The sequence below is a fragment of the Pristiophorus japonicus genome, chromosome 4, assembly GCF_044704955.1.
Source record: "Pristiophorus japonicus isolate sPriJap1 chromosome 4, sPriJap1.hap1, whole genome shotgun sequence".
In the NCBI taxonomy this organism is placed as follows: Eukaryota; Metazoa; Chordata; class Chondrichthyes; family Pristiophoridae; genus Pristiophorus; species Pristiophorus japonicus.
This window is the reverse complement of record NC_091980.1, coordinates 39,024,797-39,049,958: the sequence shown is the minus strand read 5'-3', so window position 1 is coordinate 39,049,958 and position 25,162 is coordinate 39,024,797. Positions and strand designations below refer to the sequence as shown.

The 25,162-nt window shown below is 41.1% G+C and overlaps 1 protein-coding gene across 2 annotated transcripts in view; it reads right to left on the bottom strand.

Moving 5' to 3' along the window:
• Positions 1–10,214: 10,214 nt before the first annotated feature.
• Positions 10,215–25,162, bottom strand: part of wwc1 (WW and C2 domain containing 1) — a 197,511-nt gene continuing 182,563 nt past the window's right edge. For both annotated transcript variants that reach the window (XM_070878102.1, XM_070878103.1), the window contains 2 exons: positions 11,353–11,480; positions 10,215–10,787 (listed from right to left, as the gene is read on the bottom strand). In XM_070878102.1, the coding sequence (XP_070734203.1) occupies positions 10,721–10,787; positions 11,353–11,480 (195 nt within the window). In that variant the 3' untranslated portion in view covers positions 10,215–10,720. The remainder of the gene's footprint in view (positions 10,788–11,352; positions 11,481–25,162) is intronic.

Here is a 25,162-nt window from a genome sequence, read left to right as displayed (position 1 = left end):
AATTAAACTTTAAAACATATAAAATCAAATCATAATTTGGTTGCCGGGGGTGACAATGCACTCTAATCCCTCCGGCGCCCACCTCTCGCGGAAGGCCGTGAGCGTACCGGTGGACACTGCGTGCTCCACTGCACGAGACCACACTCCCTCAATGGGATCCCACCTGCTGAACTGCTCATGAAAAGAGTACTTAAGACAAGGCTCTCGTTGGTTCACCCTGATCTACATGAACAGGGAGAAAGCAGGCGGCTTCAACAGATAGATTTTTAACCAATAAGGGAATTAAGGGTTACGGGGAGTGGGCGGGTAAGTGGAGCTGAGTCCACGGCCAGATCAGCCATGATCTTGTTGAATGGCGGAGCAGGCTCGAGGGGCTAGATGGCCTACTCCTGTTCCTAATTCTTATGTTCTTATGTTCAACAAAGTGCATACCATGATAGCGCAAATGTGTCACGCGAGATTGAAGTCAATGATCCTGTATTTGTATTAAATTATGGACAAGGTCCCAAGTGGCTTCCCAACACTGTCGTGGCCAAAGAGGGGAGCAGGGTGTTTCAGGTCAAACTTTCAAATGGACTCATTCACCGGAAACACTTGGACCAAATCAAACTCAGATTCACGAATTACCCTGAGCAACTCACCTTGGACCCTATCTTTTTTGATCCCCCAACATGCACACCAGGTAACCGACATCACGGTTAACCATGAAGAAGAACCCATCAGCCACAGCAGGACCCAACACATCAGGCAGCCCAGCAAGGGCCCAACAAATGATTCAACACCAGCTTTCACACCGAGATGATCAACCAGTGCAAGGGCTCCAGATCGACTCGCATTGTAAATAATTATGCTATTGACTTTGTGGGGGAGAGGGGGGGCGCGGGAATGTTGTTATATATGTGGACTTATATTTACTCTGTACAGCCACCAGAGGGCTCATTGGAGAGGCACTCTGGAGACCTGCAATAAAAGACTAACGTCACACTTTACTTTGACCTCACAGTGTTCAGTCTGACTCTTTCTCTATACACAACAGACTTCCATTACTGTTCTGTGGTGATCACACATCAATCGAACATTGATGAAGTGGAAGCCCTTCCTGTTTACATGAGTTGCTGGCTCGTCTTCTGGTGCCCTCATATCTACATGAATCCAGTCGATAATGTCCTGGACACAACGGAAGTTGGCCACTGCTGTGAAACTCAGCACATTCTCATTCTGGTTATTGGTATCCATTCCAAGTGTATACCTTGCTCTGGCAAGGAGAGCATTAGTGACCTGTTTGATGAAGCTATGCACTGCAGACTGGTCGATGCAGGTAATGTCCCCTGTAGCAGTGTGGAAGAAACCTGTGGCAAAAAAGTGGTGATGACATTGAGAGCCACTGGCAAAGCATGCCCCTCTGGTCCAGCAGGCAGCGGGTCCTGATGCAACAGACTGCAATTAGTTTCCCCATTTAATTCAGTTTCAGCCAAAGATTACATTTTCTCTTGACTTCTCACGTGTAATACCATGGTAGATAATTAATAAATTAAAATCTTTATCATATCCAATTGTAGCTTTGCTTAGCTTTCAAAAATTAGATCACTCATTCTATCTTTTTCTAAAATATGCATTTATTTAAATCAATGAATTGATAAAAGAATAAGGTTCAAGACATCAGAAATCATCCAAATGCATCATGTACATGGAAGGTAAACTACACTTACTTACAGACCTAAAGTTTTGGTCATGATTAAAATGCTGGTCACTTATTGCTGGTTGTGTGGCATGTTCACAACTCTCAGGCCATTTAGTGCAAACTCTTACAAGTGAGATGATCGATGAATATTACAATTTTCAACTGATTATAAATCATGATTAAGATCAAAGCTGTTTAAAGGAATTATGAAACGCCACATCAGAAAATTAGAATTCCATCTTAATCGATGCTAAAGGAAAATACAATATTCTCAATTTTATAATAAACAACCGTGCAATCTATCAAACCAACAATGAACTGGTGTCAAAACAAATAGGAAGAAAAGTCAAAATATGGTCACCACATTCTTTGGAGGATTGCAAAGAGGGAAAATAGGTTCAAAAGTTCTGTTCTTCGCACAACCCAAGCAGTATATGAACATTTAACTTTGTGCAGTATGAATACTGAAAATCATGACCAAAAGCTTTAGATGAAACAAGTCTAGGCAGGAAATGTCCCAAAAGTTAAGCACAGAAACAGATGAAGGAAAGTTCATCCTCTTGATGGGAAAAAGCTGCCAAAAATGTTCAGTCCAAGATTTTAATGCAATGATCGTCACCATAGGAAGAGCGAGTGTAAATGTTGTGGAGCTTCCCTTGGTGATGACAGATGTAACTACTCAGTTTCACGACAATAAAAATACAAGCTCTTGTCCTGCCATAATCATAACTGAATTTGCAGCCAGTCTTTCCAGAAACTGTCTTCTGGTAAATCTGAGTAAGGAAATGCAGTTATCCATGATCCAGTAACTCAGGCAACAGTTCTTTTCCTTTAGTTCTGAATTAACACCATAACTTTGGAAAGTGTTCTACTATTCACAATACAATAGGATTCTCTAATGCTAGGAATAAAAAGGTGCAGCTGCAATACATTTCATCATTGGTGGGATTCCCAAGTCTTGTTTGAGGATGTTTTCTTAAACAACGTGCACAACTATTAAAATGGTAACACTTCTAGCTCGCACATTTACTTCTTAAACTTGATAATTATATCAAATACAGTTCTACATAGAGTGCTAACATCAGTGGAAAAATGTGAAGAGGATGGTTTAAAAGGAAGATGCACTGACCTGTGCGGGAGATTGTGTTTTCCCTATATACTAGTATATTTTCAATAATATTGCCCCTTTGCATTGGTACCAAATGAATTAACACATTAAAAACAATCTGTCCACAAGAATGAGTTATCTTCTGGTCGTACATTTATGCCCTACTATTGTGACGTTTCTCCCGTGTTATCACATGCATGCCAAAATACAAACTAATGAAAATTGGTAGGAATCAAATCAAGACAGAGCACTTCTTATATGTCATAATGAAGCTTAAGGGGAAATTAACTGCAATCTTGATATCATAGCAATGCAAGTTTAATAGTTCTAATGTAGGACAAGATTTGAGAAAATTAAGAGTATGAGTGAGCGAGAGAGTTTAGGTTAAGTAAGTGATTTCCCACAATTTGAGCACCAATATTTCATGAAATCTGATCACTGAATAACTGCTTATGAAAGAGAAGTCTTCTCCAGTTACTGGTTTTCAAGTTCCAATGAACCTGCAGAAGCTGAAGTTGTAGGTCAAGAATGTAAAACATTAGATACGGATTAAATGTGTGTGAAATTGTAGTAATATGCGGAATTCTGAACTAAGCCTCATTACTTTTCAGCACCAGCAGTTACAACTGAGAAACTAGCTGAGCTCAATGTGCATTACATTAAGTATTATTAATTTTGCCTAGTTTATCACTTCTACTACTGATCCAGCAGTCTACTTTTCCTAATGATTGAGATGAATGATAAAGATTACACAAAGAGTAGGAAATTCCCCATATTCTGGCCAACATTCCTCTCAATTAACAGCACCAAGATAGATTAACAGGTCCAAAAGCAAAATACTCTGAATGCTGCTCATGGATCTGGCTGCTGATCTTTGTGGTTGGAATGTGGAAATCGCTGCCACAAGGTGTAGTTGAGGCGAAGAGCATAAATGCATTTAAGGGGAAGCTAGATAAACACGAGAAAGGAATAGAAGGTTATGCTGCTAGGTTTAGATGAAGAGAGGTGGAAGGAGGCTCATGTGGAGTATAAACACCGGCATGAACCAGTTAAAATGGTTTATTTCTGTGCTGCTATGTAATTCTATGTAGAATCTTGCCATGTACAAAATGGCCACTAAATTTGCCTACATAATGACCATGACTGCTTTTCAAAAATAACTACTTCTTTGAAATGCTTTGGGACATTTCTGAGTGATGCGATAAGCCATTATATAAATGTGTGCTTATTCTTTAAGTGCTGGTTTGAAAAGGTTTCACAAAAGTTAACAGGTTCACAAACATTCAGCCTTTTCAAAAGGGCAAAATATACAGAATAATTTTAAGGATGTGAGTGATTACATTCAAGCCTCACCCAAATAAAATGCTCCTAAATGCCTTGGGGGCAGAAATCACACATGAACATTTCAGACTGGTGATGCTGGGATGGCCAGAAAGATATTTGTTCACTGTACGCTGAGAATTTGACTCAGCACTAGTATTAACTTCAATTTCAAGGTCTGGGTTCTCCTCCGATGCACTCAGTCCACCTGTTTGTAGGAATATGATTAACTGCAGTCAGAAATTAGTACGATACAGACAGATGCCTGGGGGTGATATTGTCCTAGTTTTACAAAGTTTCATGAAGATGGAATGTATACTTCTGCACATTTTTTTATTGTACAAGTCCCAGAAGCAGCAAAACATTTGTACAATAAAAGTTTTGCGGAGGGCATGAGATTTCTTTTAAAGAGCCGGAGCTATTTTTGCTAAATTTGAGGAAGGGGACAATTTAGATGCTGTGTCATTTGAGGCAATTTTGTGTGTACAGCCAATTTGAAAAACAAAAAAAACACATTCTGTTCTACACACATTTTTCATTTGCTTTGTTCAATCAGTGCTGACAATGGTTCAAGCGGCCTTTCCACACTTGTGCAGTGTTAAGACTGACAACCAGGAAAGGAGACTGAACAAGTTGTCTCTGGCATTTACTATTCCCCATTGAATTCTGAAGCCAATTAATAGAAATAATTGCAGGTTAGTATTTTCCCCTTTTATCTACAACCACCTGGATTTTGTGGTTTTACTACGAAATTTTTCATTTTGGGGACGATGTTAGGTCAAAATCTCACGCCCATTTAGGTGGTATTATTCAGTTGCCAACAAATACAAAATGAAACAAAAATTTAGTAATACAATTCTAGCCCCCTTCTGCCCCTCCCCATACATTAAAAAAAACAAACTCCACGCAAATTCACATATTGGATAATAAATAAAATCATCAAATGACACTACAAAAATCAAGAATGTGATTGAATATTGCTAATATTATGTGCATATTATCAGAAAGATAAGTAACAAAAATAAAGCAGCCATTAACATTTTAATTATAGGAGAACTTGAAATTTAAAAAAAAATGGCAAATTTTCACTTGATTCGCTAACACAAAGCTTTTCAAGTGTTCCAAACCATGCTCATGTGCCGTCCCATGCAAAAATCCAACTGTCTTACACAATGGTCAAAATTATCAAGCACGAGATTATCCACGATCATATAGCTATGTAAATCCAAATAATAAGTCCTATAGAGTGTTTCTGCCACAGCAAAGAACATGGAAAATTACCGCCACGACTGAGACTTGTGAATAAGCACTGTAGAATCCAGTCTACAGGATGGTTTCACTATGCTAAGCAGCATGGGAAGAATTTCCATTATGTAAGAATGAGAGCAGATCCTACACGGGTGTGAACATCAGTCAGGACACTTGATATTTATTTCAAGGTTTCTCCTTACAAAGGGCGTTCAATTCCTTCTCATTCCTGCTTCGCACCTGGGACAGATGACATAAGTCTCACCAACTCTGTTCCTGAATTGCGATCTAATCCTTTCCATAGGAGGCTGGCTCATAAATGAATTTATAATGAAGCAATAATTATATATAAAAAGGACACAATTTAATAAGACTGTAAATTAATAGTTTTTTTGTGGCTTTCTTTCCTCCCTTGGATTTTATTCTCTTAACTAGCTTCTATTTTTATAGAACTGATGTGCCCCATTGACTGATATATGTTATTTCACCGCTCACTGTAAACTTTGCAATCACACTTCTTTGCTTCACTATCATAACTTTGAGTTGTTTAAAACAGTCTTAAATTGCAAACTGAAACACTGCATCAACTATTTAGCAGAGTACTGAAGAATTAGTGAGACTCATTGTATGATTAATGGAATTAAACTGTCAGTTCAAAGATGAGATTCAATCTGTGTCTCTGGAAAAGGTGCACAGCACTCTAAATGATCAACATACCAAATTTAGAAACAGGGAAAAAAATTCAAGGAACTGTTTAAGGTCAGTATGATCCCATGTCTAACATTGATCTACTGTAAAAGGGATATTTATCAAATAAATGAAAACTCAAGTTACATATTTAAAATTAAAGCATTTTGCTTGATTAAAGATTTTGCTTCATTTAAATAATTTTTTTTTTTGTTGCAAAGTTGGTTTTAATATACTGCTAAAGCCCAAACCAGTCAGTCCACAAAATGCACAGAGGAAGAAAGAATTGAGCTTCCTTTCTGGTAAAAACACATTATGTTGCTGTTTTGGGGAAAAATAGACCACCAGATTAACGAGCAAACTTGCAATTCAACACTTTCTTAAAAAAAAGGTGTCTCTCCTTTATAACTTCATCATACCATTGTTTAAAGAAAGAAAAGTTAAACTTCAATGATGACAAAACTGATTTAGAAAAGAAATCTACTGACAGACTACAGAAACACAACGACTGGGAACCATTCTTCCTGCAAAGAATCTGGGATAGCTGCCACATGTCAGCAAGTACCTCTTTTAGGAGCAAATCTTGAGGTTAATGTCGCCGCAAAAGGTAGTTTTCTCACCTTTTCTGACTTTCTGAATTGACTATATTCATTTTGTTGCAGTTCTGCATTTAACTTTTTTTTTACAGTAAAATATGTATTATTTAGATTTGGGTATTTATGCTCAACTGTGTCACAATTTAAAAAAAAAAACAATGCCCTAGTTCATTCATCATGTAACCAGTTGGAATGGTATAGTTGCTGCAGTTAAAATATGAGTGAATCAGAAAATCTGTTTCATCCATATGGTGCAGTAAATTCTAGTGTCAACAGCCATAAAGACATTAATTGTCATTTGTGCAAAAACTGGTGTTTCTATTTTCTTATGTTTATTCCAATTCAGTCACAGTAAACAAGTCAGCATCAAAAAACAAACGTTAATATCAAATGGTGCAGATTTCCAATGTGGCTCACTGCTACAAAAAGCAAAAATCACAGTATTCTGGGATTTGTGTTTTTGAAGTAATGCTATAAATGAAGCAATTAATGGTTAAAGGACTGAACTTGTTTGCTTTCCATTTTCAGTTAATGGTTAGTTACTAACTGTCCATCAATCATGTAGAATAATGTAGTGACTCTAAAGTATCTATGTTGTATCATGCAGTGTATTACCATAAAGATAATTTAAATAGTTTATTAATGTGAAAATCATAAACAATGATTCAGACTGCATCAATGTTACAGTGTGGGGCTGTTTGGTATAGATAGGCCAACATACATCATTTCAAATGGCAGTCAAACAACAAGTTATTCAGTATTGTTATAATGATGGTGAGTATGTTCAGTTCCACCTGCATGTATGAAATGTGGACCTAGATCGAACAGAAGTGAATTCATACAGTTTTAAATAACTTTACACTTGAGGCTGCAATTTCGGTTAGCCGCCTGTCAGTGCCCCAGAGGGGCAGCAGTAAGCACTTCCGGGCGGATGGCCAGCTTCCAGCGCCCCGCTGGGACATTCAGTGCCGGTTTCGAGGGGCCGCAAAGCATTACCACTTGGAAGTGGCGAGCCGGTATGCAACGCCCCTGGTTGCAACACCGGCTTGACATTTGGATCGCGCACGACCCGTAGCGCTCCGTACAGCGCCCTGGTGAGAATGAGTGTGGAAGCTGGTGTTCCAAGCTGTAGCGGCCGCAGTGAGGTAAGTAATGTTGACCTGAGGTGAGTGTAATTGATTTTATTATTGCAATTTATGTTGTGGTGGCGCAAGTTATTTATTGGGAATTTTTTTGGTGTTTTTTTGTAGAGATTCTCGCACCCCGCCCCCACCCCTCGAGGCCTCTCTTTGTGCGCTCCGAGGTAGACTGCTTAGCTCAGGGTTTTCACTTGTTCAGCCAGCCTAACGCCCTAAAAGAGGTGTGCAATGCCCCCCTTAACGATCCGCTCCAAACTCAGGGCCCAACTGATGAATTTTGCGGCATTTGCCGGTGCAAAATTTATCGCTCCGCCCGAGACAATGTGGCAACAGAGCTGCGACCGAATTTCTCCCCCCAGGTCTTTTTCAAAATAAAATTTCCCACATAAAACTAACTGGGGCCGAAATTGGTGAAAACCGATGGTCCGCCCATTTCTCGGTGGTTCGCCATTACATACCACTGGGTACCACTGAGTGGAGTGTCCGCGATTTTTGTCACACTCCTCTTGGCAGTACGCTGAGCAGAGTGCAGCCGGCGGTGAGTCATTTTCACTTGGGAATCTTTGGGTCACGAGTTGCGTGCACGCGTATGCTGCTGCAAAGCTCCGCCACCACCACCTCCCCCCCACCCCACTCCCCGAGAGGCACTGACCAGAATCAACAGAGACTGCCGGCCTGAGAGCTCTATGCAGGTGTGTGGGGGGTGAAGTCACTGCTGTCGGGGGAGATGGCTACTTGGAGGGAGGTTGGTGTGGGGGATGGGGGAGGGGGGGGGTGCGGGAAGAGACTGGGGGTGAGAGATAAAACATTTTTACAGGTAAAGATGCATACCGCTGACTGAAGATCGACTTTTCCAGGGCGGTCTGCAGGGTTGCCGGTATGTCGGAGGTAAGTGATCAATTTGGCAATTTTGGGTGGTATGTCGGTAGTATGCATGGGCAGATGGGATGCATGCTGCCAGGTGGTATGTCACTGATGAATTTGCCGCCGGGCAGTATATCCAACAATTTTGGCCCCTCTGTACATTAGCCACTCTTGTTGGGACTCCAAAATTGACCTCAATGCCCTTAAGCAAGGAACTCGCAAGTTTGTCAGGTTCCTGTTTGCTATCTAGGGATCCTCTGCTGGATGTGCATACCTGAGGAAATGTGATCAGATTCAGTTGGTATTGCCTTCATGGTGATCAATTCATCAGCACTTATTTTCCCAAGCTCACGCATGATGAATAGCCAAATGCAAAAAAAGAGTGTGGTGAAATGTTGCCCCTAGAAACATACCTGAGCACAAGTCACCATTTTCAGAAGAGAAAGAAAATCATAGCGAAAAAAGAAAAAAGGCAAAAATGTAATTGAACTACTTTGTTGGGTGAAGCAGTGGCAGTAATTATATATTATGTTTTTTTGAAAAATCCAATATTCCCCTCAAGTCTGTGCTTCATAGTGCAGAATGTGACAAGCCCTCGTCCTTCCAGAAATAAATTCTCCTTTATACATAATCTTGGCCAGTAATTATGGGCAGTTATTCACAATGAAAACTGATCCTGTCCACACCACATATGATAGAAAGCAGTCTGGAGCAACATCCTGAATGGTTCTTCCTCTCTGTAGTACAGGAACTCTGCAGCCAATTGTAGTGCCATTGGCACTGTGAAAGCTGATATCAATCTGGGATCAAATTTAAGATTTTTTAAAGTTTGTGCGGCATAGTTTCTGTCATGCTGCCAGAGCTGTTCAAATGAACACGCAAATAAGCAGTTCAAGTGCTGTCTGTAGGCTTCCATTGTTTCTCAGCCATTGCATGGAAATGTTATAATGTGTCATAATCTTGTTTCAAATACTGAAATGATTTATTTGAGCTGGTCTTCCACTTGACCAAAAATTGATTATAAAATGAGAATCAGGTACTGATCAACTTATAAATGTCAAACCCTTAATTAATCTGCATAATTTCAGTTTAATTTCAGCAGCCATGAATGCTATTAGTCCCATTACTCAAAAATGTTTATTGATGCTGTAATTTGCTGTGCCCATACTTTTGGTTACCTGTGACTGTTGGCAAGTAGCTTTAATTAAGCACTGGAGAGGCACTTGATGCCATCAATAGCAGTTTAAACTGGCATTGGCTCTTTACATAAAAACAAATTTTGTTGAGTCTTGCCAATTTTTCCCAGCTTCAGCAGCAAGAAAGCAGAATGAACACGGTTAGGTACAGAAACAGTACTCACATAAATGAAATTCTGTATTCCTAACCGTCATTTACCGGGTCCTAAAAACTGAACATTCAGTGTCAAAACTAGATTTTTCTCTCTTAAATAAAGATCAGTTAACCTCACACAAACTCAGTACATTGTTTTAAAACTACACAAGATTATTTCCAGAAGTAAATTTTCCAAAGTTTTATAAATATATACTGGAGAAAAAGGGGGCTTTTCTTTTCAATATTAGATAACAGACTATTTTAATAGAAGAATATAGAACTTCTGTTTAGGTACGTCAAAACAGTGACATCACAAACAATACTGAATATTATTTCGTCAGTTTCTAACTGGTGCTTCAACTTGTCCATTACAGGTTTAGCATTTATAGAAGGAATTACTGTATAATAAGCTGAAAGCAACATTGTCTTTTGAGTGAAAGTATTTTCAATTGATTTTGTTCTTGATGCCATTTTTTTCCTTTTTTTTTACAAAAAAATGCTTGAAATATAAACTGTACAAATTAGTTTAACATCAATCTATGCTACATTTTCTCTGCACGAGTTCAACATATAATCGAAGTGTAGATTTGTATACATTCAAACAATGCAGTGACTTCAAGAAGTTTTCTAAAATTTACAAAATATATCTGTACCTTCACAATACACAAACAACTTCAGTTAAACCATGTTAAAAAATTCAGCAGCAAGAGAGATTACTGCAAGGATTCCAAAGACTTTGTGATGATCATACATCATCGGCAGGTAACGGAAGGATACCTCCCCTTCCTCGCGTGAAAAATGCCATCTTCTCCCTGTAAGAGCATACACAAATCATAATAAAAATTCTAGTTCACATTAAGCCAATAATTTTCAGCTGGTCTGGTCAGTGAAATGTTTTGATACCTTCCTCATATAGATTACAAATATGGATTTAACTGACCAGGAATAGCAATAGCTCAAAAAATACTCTTCCTTTCAAGCACATGCCACAGAAGAGTTTGAAAGTGAAAGAAAACAGGTGGTGCTTCAACAGATGCCGCCAAAGAGTGAAGAGGGACGGATTCACAACCTGACTCTGCCATATTAATGAGCTACTAATCTTTGCATACGGCTGTGGAAAGGCACCAAGCAGAGCTTGGCACTGCTGATGAGGAGGTGTCAGGGAAAAATGAAAAAAAATAATCAAGGGAATTTAGTTATTGAGTCACGCTTATGCACTAGTACAAAACAGTGCTAGGAGTCTTCAGCCCCAGATGATGTGTGGTCTGGAAAGATATGGAGGAGGAGGAAGAAATTAACCTGAATAAAGGAGGGGAGAAAACACAATTGTTTAATGCAGCAGGTGAAACATTTCCCACCATGCTACTTAAAACTCACCAGAATGATTGCATCTCCAGGGGCTCATTCTGACTCTGTTCTCGTAACTTGTGCACCTCTTTCGATGTTTTCTTCATAAGCCTTTGAACTTTGATCTCCTGTTTCTGTTGTTCTTTTGTTTGCTCTGCCTGAAGTAATAAGAAAATAGCACTTTCTAAACTTGCTTTGCTGACATTAAGTTGCATTATAGCAATGGAAGCTACAGGAGATCCCATCAAGGAGATTTAAAAAAGTTGAAAAGAATTTGCATGACAAAGATCTAACAATCGTAAAGTTACTTTTTATGAAAATCCTAGCAAGCAGCAGTTCTTCATGGTTTCTGTTAACCCTGTTATTCCAGTTGGGCGAGATAAAAATATTCTTCAACTTTCAAAAAGTCTATCTAGTAAATAGTATGAGAAACAATCTTATAGGAGAACTGTATCTAAACGAATGCTTAGGCCAGGGGCCGGATTTTCAGCTTTTGGAGTTTTACAACGAAAACGGTAGCAATGTGTGAAAATTAACGTTTATGTTGCGCTACCATTTTTAGGCCGAACGTTGGGCCTTTATGTCTCGGTAAAGGAGGCGTTACACGATTATTCGTGGCGCAAAACGCGAGTTTCGGCAACTTTCGTCCGTGGTCGTTTGCGCTGCGATAGAGGCCTTGGGAGGGGGAAAAAAAATTGCAAAAAACATCTCAAAAACATTTACAAAACCCTTAGCTAGCAAATCGCTGAAAAAGAATTAAAAAATAAAAACTTTCTTACTTTTTTTTTGACACAGGTTTTCATACTTACAGGTCTGCTGGCAGGTCTGCACCAACAGGTTTGACCTGTCGATATTCTGGGCATAGCGTACGGGTCAGGAGAGTGGCGAAAGTACGACGGTAATGCAATCCGTGTCGTTACATGTCGGCGCACCTCTCCCCACCGCCGCAAACAGGTACCCGAGGATTCCGTCTTGGCTTTGGCCGCGGAGCGTTTAATCACGGCGAAAACTCGGTCGCAAACCTGCCGAAAATCCGGCCCCAGAACTTTAACATAAAGAATGTAGGTTATGATTCTGACTTCTCCTTACCATTTCCAATGACAACCTCACACTTTCTATGAACTGGCCTTGCATGCAAAGCAATGTGGGAACATCATGCCCTTGGCAAATGGATCTGTTTCTTCCACGACATACCCGTGTTGCTTCAAAGAACAATTAGCATTATTGGGACTAGACACTTCAGTAAAATACGAAAAACATTTATTCACAGATAGAATAAAATAGTAGTACTGAATTGTTAAAATCGATCCAAATCGCACAGAAGCCTTGAACTAGTCCATGAAAAGGTTAAATGGGCAAATTAAATCAATTCAATTCCTGATTGGCCTTTTAAAAAAAAAGACAAAGGCTTCTCACAATCCGATCACCTACTTCCCAGAATTATGTAAACACACTTGCTACAGCACTGTGTTTTGTTACTACTATCACCATCATTTATACAATGCCTTGAACATAGAAAAACATCCCAAAGGGCTTTAAGGAGATGTATCAGAAAAAACATGGAGGTTGAACCAGATGAAGAGAGATTAAGAGTAGTGGCCAAAAGCTTGATCAAAGAGGTGGGTTTTAAGAAGGATTTTACAGAGGAGGTGCAGAGGCAGATGGGGTTAAGAGATGGAATTCCAGTGTGGGACCGAGATGGCTGAAGTCATGGCTGCTAATGGAGGTACAAGAGGAGGGAGAATCCACAAAAAGCTGGAATCAGAAAATAATGGATAATTTGGGGGAATGGGCATCTATTGATTGACTTGGTCAAAACTGTAAGTGATACATCAAAAGTATTGAAATTCATCAAACATTCTTGTCTTTGAGAAGTCAGTCTGCAAGACAGAGGTACTTTACTCAAATAATGGATGACAAATTGCATAACATATAGAAAAAAAACATGCCAGCAGCCATTTGTGACATTTGACAAGTACTGTTTGTGTTTAGTGATTCTGTTATTAATACCCACATGATGCATGTTAACTATTTCTAGCACTTGGATGTATTTGGTTCAACCAAACCATATGATGATTAGCAATCAACAGTATTGACTAGACTAGGTTTTTGAAAAAAATATATACTTTTGGCAGAGCCAAGAGAGTAGAAACTATTCTCTCAGAATGTAGTTACAGAAACCATTTTGAGGATAGAATCCATTAAGAAAGGACCTTTTTAAAGCTAAAAAATGTAGTACAGAGAAAACCCATAAACTATGGATAAAGATTTATGCTCAATTTCTTCTTAATGTTTAATATTACAATTTATGTTTCGTATTATTTAATCAGTTTTAATATTTATTATTCCAATTAGCTGATGTTATCCGCTTAAGATGCTTTAACATGATTGGTTGATATCCTATCATCTCTGGCATGTCAGCAGCAGTGGAGAATTCTCTAAAAAGAACCACAAAAAAGTGGTCTATAGATTAACAAATGGTCATGACCTTTGATTACTAAGCATCATATGCGCTTGAATAAACAAACAGTCACCAAGCAGTTCTAGTAATCGGCTAATTAGCAATCCAGAAAAGGCTAAATTCATTTTTGATTAGTAAATAAATGAAAGTTTTAGACACTTGTTGGGTATGTGGGAGGTAAAATTGATCTTGGATAGTAGGGCAAAATGGACAATAGCAAATTAGCAGCTGATTTTACACTCCAACCGATGATCTTTTCCATGGACTTTGTCCATTTAGTGCTACCGCCCAAGACCAATTTCACCCCCGTGATCTCAGCAATCATATTCGCACAGCGCATGTATGAGGAAAAGAGTGTTTGAAGACCAGGTCCTCAAAACTGTCACCAAGCTCATGGTCTACAGGGCTGTAGTAATACCCACCCTCCTGTATGGCTCAGAAACATGGACCAGGTACAGTAGACACCTCAAGGAGAAATACCACCAACGATGTCTCTGCAAGATCCTATAAATCCCCTGGGAGGACAGACACACCAACGTTAGCGTTCTCGACCAGGCCAACATCCTCAGCATTGAAGCACTGACCACACTTGATAAGCTTCGCTGGGCAGGCCACATAGTTCGCATGCCACACACGAGACTCCCAAAGCAAGTGCTCTACTCAGAACTCCTTCATGGCAAACGAGCCAAAGGTGGGCAGTGGAAATGTTACAAGGACACCCTCAAAGCCTCCCTGATAAAGTGCAACATCCCCACTGACACCTGGGAGTCCCTGGCCAAAGACCACCCTAAGTGGAGGAAGTGCATCCAGGAGGGCGCTGAGCACCTTGCGTCTCGTCGCCAAGAGCATGCAGAAATCAAGCGCAGGCAGCGGAAAGACCATGCGGCAAACTAGTCCCACACACCCCTTCCCTCAACGACTATCTGCCCCACCTGTGACAGAGACTGTGGTTTTCGTATTAGACTGTACAGCCACCAAAGAACTCATGTTAAGAGTGGAAGCAAGTCTTCCTCGATTCCGAGGGACTGCCTATGATAATGCATGTATACTTTAATGTAAGAGGAAAATTTGGCATTAGGGGTACCAGCGGGACAAGGGTTAAAGTGCTGGTTCCTGCACTGACCCATAAGGAGGTAAAAGGCCTTTCTTCTTGGCCTTGTACATTCCAGTACCAAGGCTCCAGAAGGTACTGTTATGGGTTGGGATACCAGATAGTATTCCAACAAGAAATGTCAATATGAGAGAACCTAAACAGACCGCTGATAAGGCCTTGTGAAGAGGCCCGAGATAGACTTCATGGCACCAAAGGAAATGTATAACAAATTCCAACCTAAAGATACCATTCTGGGTACGGTCTAAGATGGTCACGAGATCATGGCCTGTCAATCAGAGCTCATGACCTGTTAATCCGAAGTAGTACCGATAAGGTAGTCCAATTAGAAATCTAGGGAGGTCTTGACCGGGAACGGAGGGGTTTTTGAAATGTATAAAAGTTGTATGATTGTGCTGTTCGGGGAGTATCTCCACTCACAGGCGGCTGTGATGAGAAGTGTTCCCGGTCGTTCGTAATAAAAGATCGTTATACTTTGCCATCTGTCTCTGTCTGCTAACTTTGAGAATTGCTACGTGGGCTGGGGTGAGCGTCGATCCTCTATATCAGTGGGCCCTCTCGTGGGAAAAGAAGCCTTCCCGTTCTCCCCTCAACATTTAATCTTTGTTCATTTATTGGTAAAATGACAAGATGAAAAACAGAGAATGCGAGTGTTTTAAAAAAAAAAATCTTACCCAGCAAGTTGTGATGATCTGAAATGCACTGCCTGAAAGGATGGTGGAAGCAGATTCAATGATACCTTTCAAAAGGGCATTGAATGTCTACTTGAAAAGTAAAAATCTGCAGGTCTATTGGGAAAGACAGGGGAGTGAGACAAATTGGATAGCTCTTTCAAAGAGCCGACATAGGCTGAATTGCCTCCTTCTGTGCTGTATGATTCTATGATATACCATACGCCTTTGATTACATGCTTCTAAAAAGGTGAGCATATATTTGCCTCTAAAACTAAAAGGTACTCAAGTGCACCCCTCTGCTACACTCAGGAAACATGGGTATTGACAAAAATGGCAACAGTTTGATTAAGTAGTATTAATGGACTTTGCCTATACTATACACAGGCAGGCAAGATAGTGGATCAGTTGAATGATGTCACCTGTCAGCTTGCCCACCTTGAAATCCTTGGTGCAGTAAAGGTACTTAAACAGACTCTTGCCCTCAGTTATTTTAAAAGGATGCAAACTGCTTGTCCCCCAGGTACTGCTCAAAATACTTCCGCTCTGCTATTATTCTTTTCCCAATCACAGCCACCTTTTCATGAAATTTCTTATAAGAGAAGACAGGGCCAAAATTGTCCCTGTTTTTAAGGCCCGGAACAGGGTGGTAAGGTCTTTCCCAGCAGGTTTCCCAGTCTTTCCCGCCCCGCCTGGCGACCCCTTTTGCACCCCGCAGGGGAAGTAACCCCGCAGGAGCGCAGTCGGCGCCCCCGACAGCTTCACGGGTCACGAAGCTGCCGGTGGCTGGGCGCTGCGGCTGCCCTTAAAGGGGAGGGCGTCCTGAGTCGGCCCGGCAGCCCCTCCCTGATGGCCCAGTAGGCACCATGGAGGCCTCATAGGGCCTTGCAGCATCCCTCTCCTTTAAGTGAAGAGGAGGGATGTTGCCAGCGAAACCCACATCCTGTAAACAAATAAAGAAAAATTTTTAAAAAAAAATGCAGAAATCAGGAAGTTGCTGCCCAAGGTGCCCTCCTCCTCCAAAAGCTTCACTACAACAGTATCTCGTCGAGGTATTCAGAATTCAAAAACATGAGATTGGGGTACTTATGTGATAGATACCCACTAAACACAGCAGAAAAAGTTAGAGCTTCTCCATTCAAGTGCAAGTGAATTTTCAACCGCGCAAGTCTTAATTACTGCCAAACAACCTCTCTGGAACTGAAAATTAACTTCTGCAAGTGTGGAGTCTCACTTCTACAATTTTAATTTTTGTTGGAGAATTTATTAAACATTTAAGTAATATTTTTTTTTAACTTTTTCTTTCCCTTCAATTTCCCTCTCTTAATCCCATCTTACTTTCCCTCTTTTTGTTTCACTTTCTGTACATGATTTGGCATTGAATTAAATATTCTAACTTGCACTTCCAGGTTCAGACTCTGCAGCCAGGATCTTCTTTACCTCGGCTGGTCCAGTGCAGGCAAAAAAACTCAAAATTTCCCATCCACTCCATTATATACCCCTAAAGGTAATTTGTTTACATAATAAAACATAAAAAGGTACAATTCTGGGGGGGAAAAAATTACAGAACTTAACCCATAAATTTACCAATCACACCCTCCAAATCGCTCCAACAACTTTGAGTACACAAGACTTTGCTCAAGCCCTTTTCACAAGCTGAAACAAAAACAGAAAAACTGGAAACATACAGAATGTAAATCAGCATCGGCAGAGAACAGACATTTAATATTTTGGGTTTGTATCCTTCATGAACTGTCGGTTTACTCTGTGGTACATTTCCAGCTTTTACTATATTTGTTTCAGATTTCCAGTATTTTACTTTTCATCCTTCCTCATCATTTGTTCTGTTCTCGGAGCTTCGATTCCTCAGCTGGATCTCGGGTCCTAATACTTTTAGGGCTACTGCACATGTGTGACTTCAGCACTGGCTTCTCTGTGGGAAGTTCCAGCTTCTATTGTTAAATAATTTAATACAAAAATGGACTTGCTGCAGCATTAGATTAGTGCTAGCTTCCATCCAGATTATTTGCATGATCCTCAGTTGTTTTTTTTCTGCATTTCTCTTTTTTTGACTGTAAACATCCAAGGCTAGAATTTCCACAATGAAGAATAGCGCCGTTTTTTCGCGTTATTCACGATTAACACTGTTTTTTTGTCGCCAAAATAATGCAAAAAAATGCTTACATTTCCCCAAACGTTTTCTAACTTTTGGTGAAGTGTTTAAAAAAAGCGCAGTTTTTAAGAACAAAAAAAATTTTTTGCGATTAAAAAAACCCAGCCGTTTTATACATGCGCGGAAATTTTTTTTCCACCCATTTTTCATGTGACGCACCTGCGCAGTACACTTCCTGGTCTGGAGCAGCCATTTTTGCAGGGCATTGAAAGTTGCAGGAGAGTTCTCAATACTTAAACACAGGTGCTGCAGGATCAAAAATGGAGGTTGATTCGGGAAGGAAGAAGGCTAGAAAGTTTAAACAAGATGCAAATGAAGCCCTGGAAGGCACAGTAGAGAGCGGATGGGGCCAGATTGGGAAGAACTGTCCTGGTAAACTGCACCCATCTGCAATGGCTGAAGCTTGGCGACGCGTTGCGGAGCAGATTTCCTTGGTGTATTCCTTTTTGAGGACCTATTCGCAGTGCAGGAAGAGGTGGCATGACCTTTGCAGGACAGTTAGAGTAAGTAATATTTTTATTTATGCACTCCAATTATTTGAATTGTAAATGTGACCCATCTTGGTATCGCTAGGCTTCTGATCTGGCACATTATAAAGATTTATTTTTTTATGCACAGCACTTCGATGTTTTTATGATGAACAACATGCAAGTAAAGAGACACTATACAGATCATTTAATTAAATGCATACAGATGGTACAAGTGCTTTGATGACTATCTGTGCGTGCCACGACAGCAGAGGGTCCCTCTCTTAAAAATGTCTATTGCCATCTTTGCAGAGAAAGTTGTCAGAGAACCGGCGACAGCACCGGAAAACTGTTGAGGGTCCGAAGACTGCTCCCACTGACAGCCCTGGAAAGTCGGATTGCAGGCCTGATTGGTGCGTCGCCCAGATCGACCACCTGTGCAGATGCTGAGCCCAGGTTAGAGAGAGGGGGTACGTCCTGCAAAATCCACAGTTTGGGTTGGTTTATGCGATGTACTATCATTCGTTGTGGTCCTTCAAATGAGCCTGTGCTATGTGAGTCTGCTCATGTCACCCTGCCCCTCCTCTGCTGCTAGCCAATTGTCTGTTTTTTTACATCTTGCAGATATTTCAGATACATCCAATAATGGAGAAGACCCTGCCAGCTCACCACAAACGGAAGTGCATGACACCAAACTCAACCATCCTGCTGAACCTCCACAGGAGGACGAGGATGATACTTGAATTGATGTGTTTTGTTTTGCGGGGGAAGAGGATGATCAGATGGTGGTATTGAATTTGGAGATCGACACCACGGAGGTAGAAAGGGTTTTAGCCTGCCCTATGCAGGAGGGGACATATGTCGGTTATGCACCATCCGAGGTACCGGGTCCCAGTGGGTTGCAGGAACCCACACCCAGGGCAGCAGCAGTCCCGTCTGTACGAAGGCGGAGACATGAAGAGCGCTCTTCTGAGATGCAGGCTCCATGGGAGGTGGTAGAGCTGATAGGAATGACTGGGGAAAGCTTCCTTCTCACAAAATCGCTCCTTGAAGCCATGGGTGGAATTTCGTCAAGCATAACAGCACTATCTGGTGAAATTAGTGAGGGCATGTCGGGAGCCATAGCACTACTATCTGCTGACATTAGGGAGGGCATGTCGGAGATAGTCGCTGCAACTCTGGAAACCCAGCAGCAATTGATGGTCTCGAGTGATGCCACTCCAATCTCCAGACCAACCTCACCAGTCAGGTTGATCCACAGGCTGAAGAATCCGAAGCCGTGCTTTCCGCAGCCATTGGTTTTCAGGGGCTTCCATTGGCGTCTCCTTCATCTATCCCCCAACAAATGGTGCGCCGTACCCAACAAATTAATAAGAACCTTGGGCTCACCGGGAGTAGGGCTAAGACTGTGGTAATGGGCAAGGCTAAGCGATGGTGTTTAAATAAGGGGGTGGGGGGGGCAGAAGAGGTGGCTGCAGTTGAAGTTTGTTTGCTGCTGTTGTTGTTGTTTTGCTGTTTTTCTGTTGTTCTTCTTTTGTTGTTGTGGTTGGTTGTTTGCATTGTTGTTATTTAAGTGACGTTAATTTAAAAGTTTAACATAATATCAAAAGTTCTTATTAAAGTTAAGTACAAGTGTACAAATGTTTAATAAATTCCGAATTATTTTTTCAACTAAACCAAAAACTTATGCAGTGACTCATTCGCAGAATAACAGGGGGAAATAGTCAACATGGTGGGATACAGGAAGTAGTCCATGATGAAACGTGTCATCCAGCCTTCATGCAAAGTGGTGAAGTATCAGTTGCTGACATAAGGCTCTTGCAATGGCGTAAGGTCCACGAGGCCTCCACCCGTGTCCTCCTGGGGGTGGTAGTAGTGGTATGGGTTCCTCGTCCTCCTTCTCCCCCCTCTCTCTCCTGAGGAGGTTCTGCAATCCCCAGTGGCAAATCCTGTCCCCTCATGATGGCTAAGTTGTGTAGCATGCAGCACACCACAGTGAACTCACCGACTGCTAAAGGGAGTATTGCAGGGAGCCTCCCGAGTGGTTCAGCCATCGGAAGCGGTGCTTTAGCACTCCAATTGTCTTCTCGACGATGTTACGTGTGGCTATGTGGCAGATATTGTAGCGATGCTCGCCACCTCTTTTCAAAAGAGTAGCCTTCTGTGCCTCAGTCAGGTGGAGATAGGAGCGATGTTCCCTGCAAACTCTGGGGATAAGGCCTCCTCCCCATAAGCCTGCGACATCTTTGATTACGCTGATAATGCTGTCGTATAAGCCTTCTTCCATGATTCTCCTGGACAGCACAAACAGTCACCAAATATGGCACACATAGAATAGGCCCCATTCTTAAAATGCCCTTAAAAACTTAAAAAAGGGAGGACCTTGAGACAATCACTATCACTAGGGGGGTAGTGCTGGACAGGCTAATGGGACTCAAGGTAGACAAGTCCCCTGGTCCTGATGAAATGCATCCCAGGGTATTAAAAGAGATGGCGAAAGTTATAGCAGATGCATTCGTTATAATCTACCAAAATTCTCTGGACTCTGGGGAGGTACCAGCAGATTGGAAAGCAGCTAATGTAATGCCTCTGTTTAAAAAAGGGGGCAGACAAAAGGCAGGTAACTATAGGCCGTTTAGTTTAACATCTGTAGTGGGAAAAATGCTTGAAACTATCATAAAGGAAGAAATAGCGGGACATCTAGATCGGAATAGTGCAATCAAGCAGACGCAGCATGGATTCATGAAGGGGAAATCATGTTTAACTAATTTACTGGAATTCTTTGAGGATATAACGAGCATGGTAGATAGAGGTGTACCAATGGATGTGGTGTATTTAAATTTCCAAAAGGCATTCGAAAAGGTGCCACACAAAAGGTTACTGCAGAAGATAGAGGTACGCGGAGTCAGAGGAAATGTATTAGCATGGATAGAGAATTGGCTGGTGAACAGAAAGCAGAGTCGGGATAAATGGGTCCTTTTCGGGTTGGAAATCGGTGGTTAGTGGTGTGCCACAGGGATCGGTGCTGGGACCACAACTGTTTACAATATACATAGATGACTTGGAAGAGGGGACAGAGTGTAGTTTAAAAAAATTTGCAGATGACACAAAGGTTAGTGGGAAAGCGGGTTGTGTAGAGGACACAGAGAGGCTGCAAAAAGATTTGGTTAGGTTAAGCGAATGGGCTAAGGTTTGGCAGATGGAATACAATGTCGGAAAGTGTGAGGTCATTCACCTTGGGAAAAAACAACAGTAAAAGGGAATATTATTTGAATGGGGAGAAATTACAACATGCTGAGGTGCAGAGGGACCTGGGGGTCCTTGTGCATGAATCCCAAAAAGTTAGTTTTCAGGTGCAGCAGGCAATCAGGAAGGCGAATGGAATGTTGGCCTTCATTGCGAGAGGGATGGAGTACAAAAGCAGGGAGGTCCTGCTGCAACTGTACAGGGTATTGGTAATGCCGCACCTGGAGTACTGCATGCATTTTTAGTCACCTTACTTAAGGAAGGATATACTGGCTTTGGAGGGGGTACAGAGACGATTCACTAGGGTGATTCCGGAGATGAGGGGGTTACCTTATGATGATAGATTGAGTAGACTGGGTCTTTACTCCTTGGAGTTCAGAAGGATGAGGGGTGATCTTATAGAAACATTTAAAATAATGAAAGGGATAGACAAGATAGAGGCAGAGAGGTTGTTTCCACTGGTAGGGGAGACTAGAACTAGGGGGCACAGCCTCAAAATATGGGGGAGCCAATTTAAAACCGAGTTGAGAAGGAATTTTTTCTCCCAGAGGGTTGTGAATCTGTGGAATTCTCTGCCCAAGGAAGCAGCTGAGGCTAGCTCAATGAATGTATTCAAGTCACAGATAGATAGATTTTTAACCAATGAGGGAATTAAGGGTTATGGGGAGCGGGCGGGTAAGTGGAGCTGAGTCCACGGCCAGATCAGCCATGATCTTGTTGAATGGCGGAGCAGGCTCGAGGGGCTAGATGGCCTACACCTGTTCCTAATTCTTATGTTCTCATGTTACAAAAACTCATTAATCTCTAAACGCAGCATTCCCTCCAAAACCTTTAACTCAGCTCCGTTTCGCCGATTTCGATCCAACTCGATCAGGTAAGACGAGCTTTTGCTTTTTCAGTTCGATATTTATCACTGTTCTTAAAAATGTCATTATTGGCCAAATTCACTAAAATGTTGTGTCAGCTGTGGCTCAGTGGGTAGCACTCTCACCTCTGAGTCAGAAGGTTGTGGGTTCAAGTCCCATTCCAGGGCGGGGGTGTGGAATGTATGAATGAGAGATAAAACTTACTAAGCAAGTAGAAGTAAAAATAGCTGGTAGCTTGGCAGCAGTAACCGTGCATGCCACAGCATGACCCCCAACCTATCTTGGCTGGCTCCAGTCTACATATCACTCATTTTGGTTCCGTTGAATGCTCCCCCCACCCACATTCTCCCAGCAAATATTGCTTGGCAGGCAGCGGGTAATTTATTTTCTATCCTGGGAGTATTGGGCCTGAAATCCTGGTTTCTTCTTCCCGTGGGCGTTTGACTAAAAATAGGAGAAAAGATGCGCACTTACCTTTTCGTTGAACGCTCACCAGAAATTCTGGACTTGAGGCCTCCTCCTTTTGCACAACGGAGTGCGTTCATGTTGGGACGTCCGTAGGAGTCATGTGGGCCTGGACATCCAATCACGGTAAAGTATTTTCTCATTCATAGTAATAGGAGTTTTGTAAGTCCGAAACTCCTATTACTGTGAATGAGAAACGCCCCCAAACACTACATAAATTTTTTTTTAAAACACCTCACATAAATACATGATAGAAATTAAAGTTGATAGAAATGTTTTTGGAAAATAAAATTTGCCGATTTTTAAAAAAAGATTGAATTATGATTTAAAATAAAATTACCTAGGTGGGCAGGGTTTTTTTTAAACAAATATATATTTTTAAATTTTATTTTTATATGTTTTTGATAAGAGTTTTAAAACTCTTACGCTGGTAAAAGTAGGGTATGCGCCTGCTTTTAACAGGCGTAAAAGTTTGAAGGACATTCGCTGGGCATGAGTTGGGCAAATAGCCCAATCTCTGCCGTGGGAATGTCCTTCTCCCGGAGATGCGGAGGATCTGTCAAGCCAGAAACTTGACAGATCAGAAAAGCCGGTTTTTGGCGCATGCACATCGCCGTACTGGGGACCCTGGGAGGCCGGAATTTCAGGGCCAATATAGTTTGAAAAAAATCCAAGCACTAGAGCAGCAGCCTTTGAAACATCATGAGTCATTGCTATTGATGGGCTTCCTTTGAAAGCTTACAAAATCAAACTTGGTAATAGCTCAGTTTTCTTCCCCAACTTCATTCAGGCCCCAGACCATCCCCTCGTCCCCAGCAATGACAAATACCTCCCCGTCAGATCCTGCCACCCAAAATTCTCCCAGGCTGCAGAATCTTTTCCATGAGTTTTCACAGATGGCATAACCACATCCTGAAAAGTTCTATCAGAGTTCCTGTTGACAGATACTGCCACACCCAGGACCCTTCGTGATGCTGCTCCAGCCACCCCAACAAAATTTATTTCTGATTTTACTCTCAAAAGGGTCTCTCCCACTTCAAATGGTCCCATGCCCTAACTCTCCATTTCTGCTAGATCCCAGCATATCCCATCTCCAGCCCCCAAGAATGCAATACCTCGGTGCCTTCCAGTGCTCTGAAGCCTTCTCAAGTGCTCTACCACCCCATCATTCCAAAATATTCCCATGTTTTGGACCCCCTCAAATGCAGACCTTAAATCGTAATATACTGATGCTACCCATATGTTAATCAGAATGATCTCTTACTTATCTCTCTCGGCTATGTGGTCTATTCATTAAATCTGTGTAACTTTAAAAAAAAATAGTGGTCAGAGATCAAAACTCCCTACCAATATCAAACACGTAACAGAGATGTCAGAGTCCGGTAGCACACCCAGACATACATTATAAACTCAAAGCAGCTCACCTTCAATGCCATGAAGTAAAATTACCAAACCTTTCATCTTTCATCTGCAAGCTGACATAGGTTGCAAAAATTACAACAAATCTGAATTGTTGATGGAAAGGAGTTTCTCATAACTTTCAAAATTATATGTAATGAATAGTTTCAAAGAACTAATCTAATTGTAGCTTTGAAACTGTTCAAAACACCAAAGATTATGGCTCATCTGTTATGAAATAAAATTGAGCAAATACTGGTTTATAAGCTGACATTGTTAAAATACTGAAGTCAAACCCATCTTGCTTCTGCAGTACCACATTTCTGCTACTAGAGGTCCTCACTGAACTGCAAAAATCATAATAGAAAAATACAGCAACCCAACCCAAAATCCTGAAGTATTTCCTGTATTGTAGGAAACGTGACCTAAAAAAGGACTTGGTGATGTTTTAAAATATGTTACTGAACTCTAGAAAACCCCAAAAGATTAATGCTAAAATCTCTGAGAAATTCAGACAACAACTTTAACATTAAGGACTTTTACAATTCGCAAAGGTTTCTAATTAATAGCTGGAGCTAAAAATGTCCAGATTGCCAAGGTTATTTAATGAGTAGACTACGCTGCCTAGAGAGATAAGTAATACGTAGGGGTGTTCCTGAGGGAAATCAGTTGTAACTAAGACAAAGAATATCATGCTTGTATGGTGATAGAAAGATGAAAATGAATAACTACCCAATGGCTTGATCGTCACCAACTAGTTGGGAACAGGCCATATCCATAAAAAATAAATGACACATAAAAAGTAAATCCTTGTGACATGGGTCATCTTGGTTGGCTACTGACCAAATAGGTGGGAAAGGAGGTCTGAACATTTTGTAACCAAAATGGAAAAGATTGCACTTCTGATGCCCAAAAGGAGGATCTTGACAATCAACCCCCAAAAAACAAATGAAAAATACTTTTATTTTTGAAAGGCCGAGAA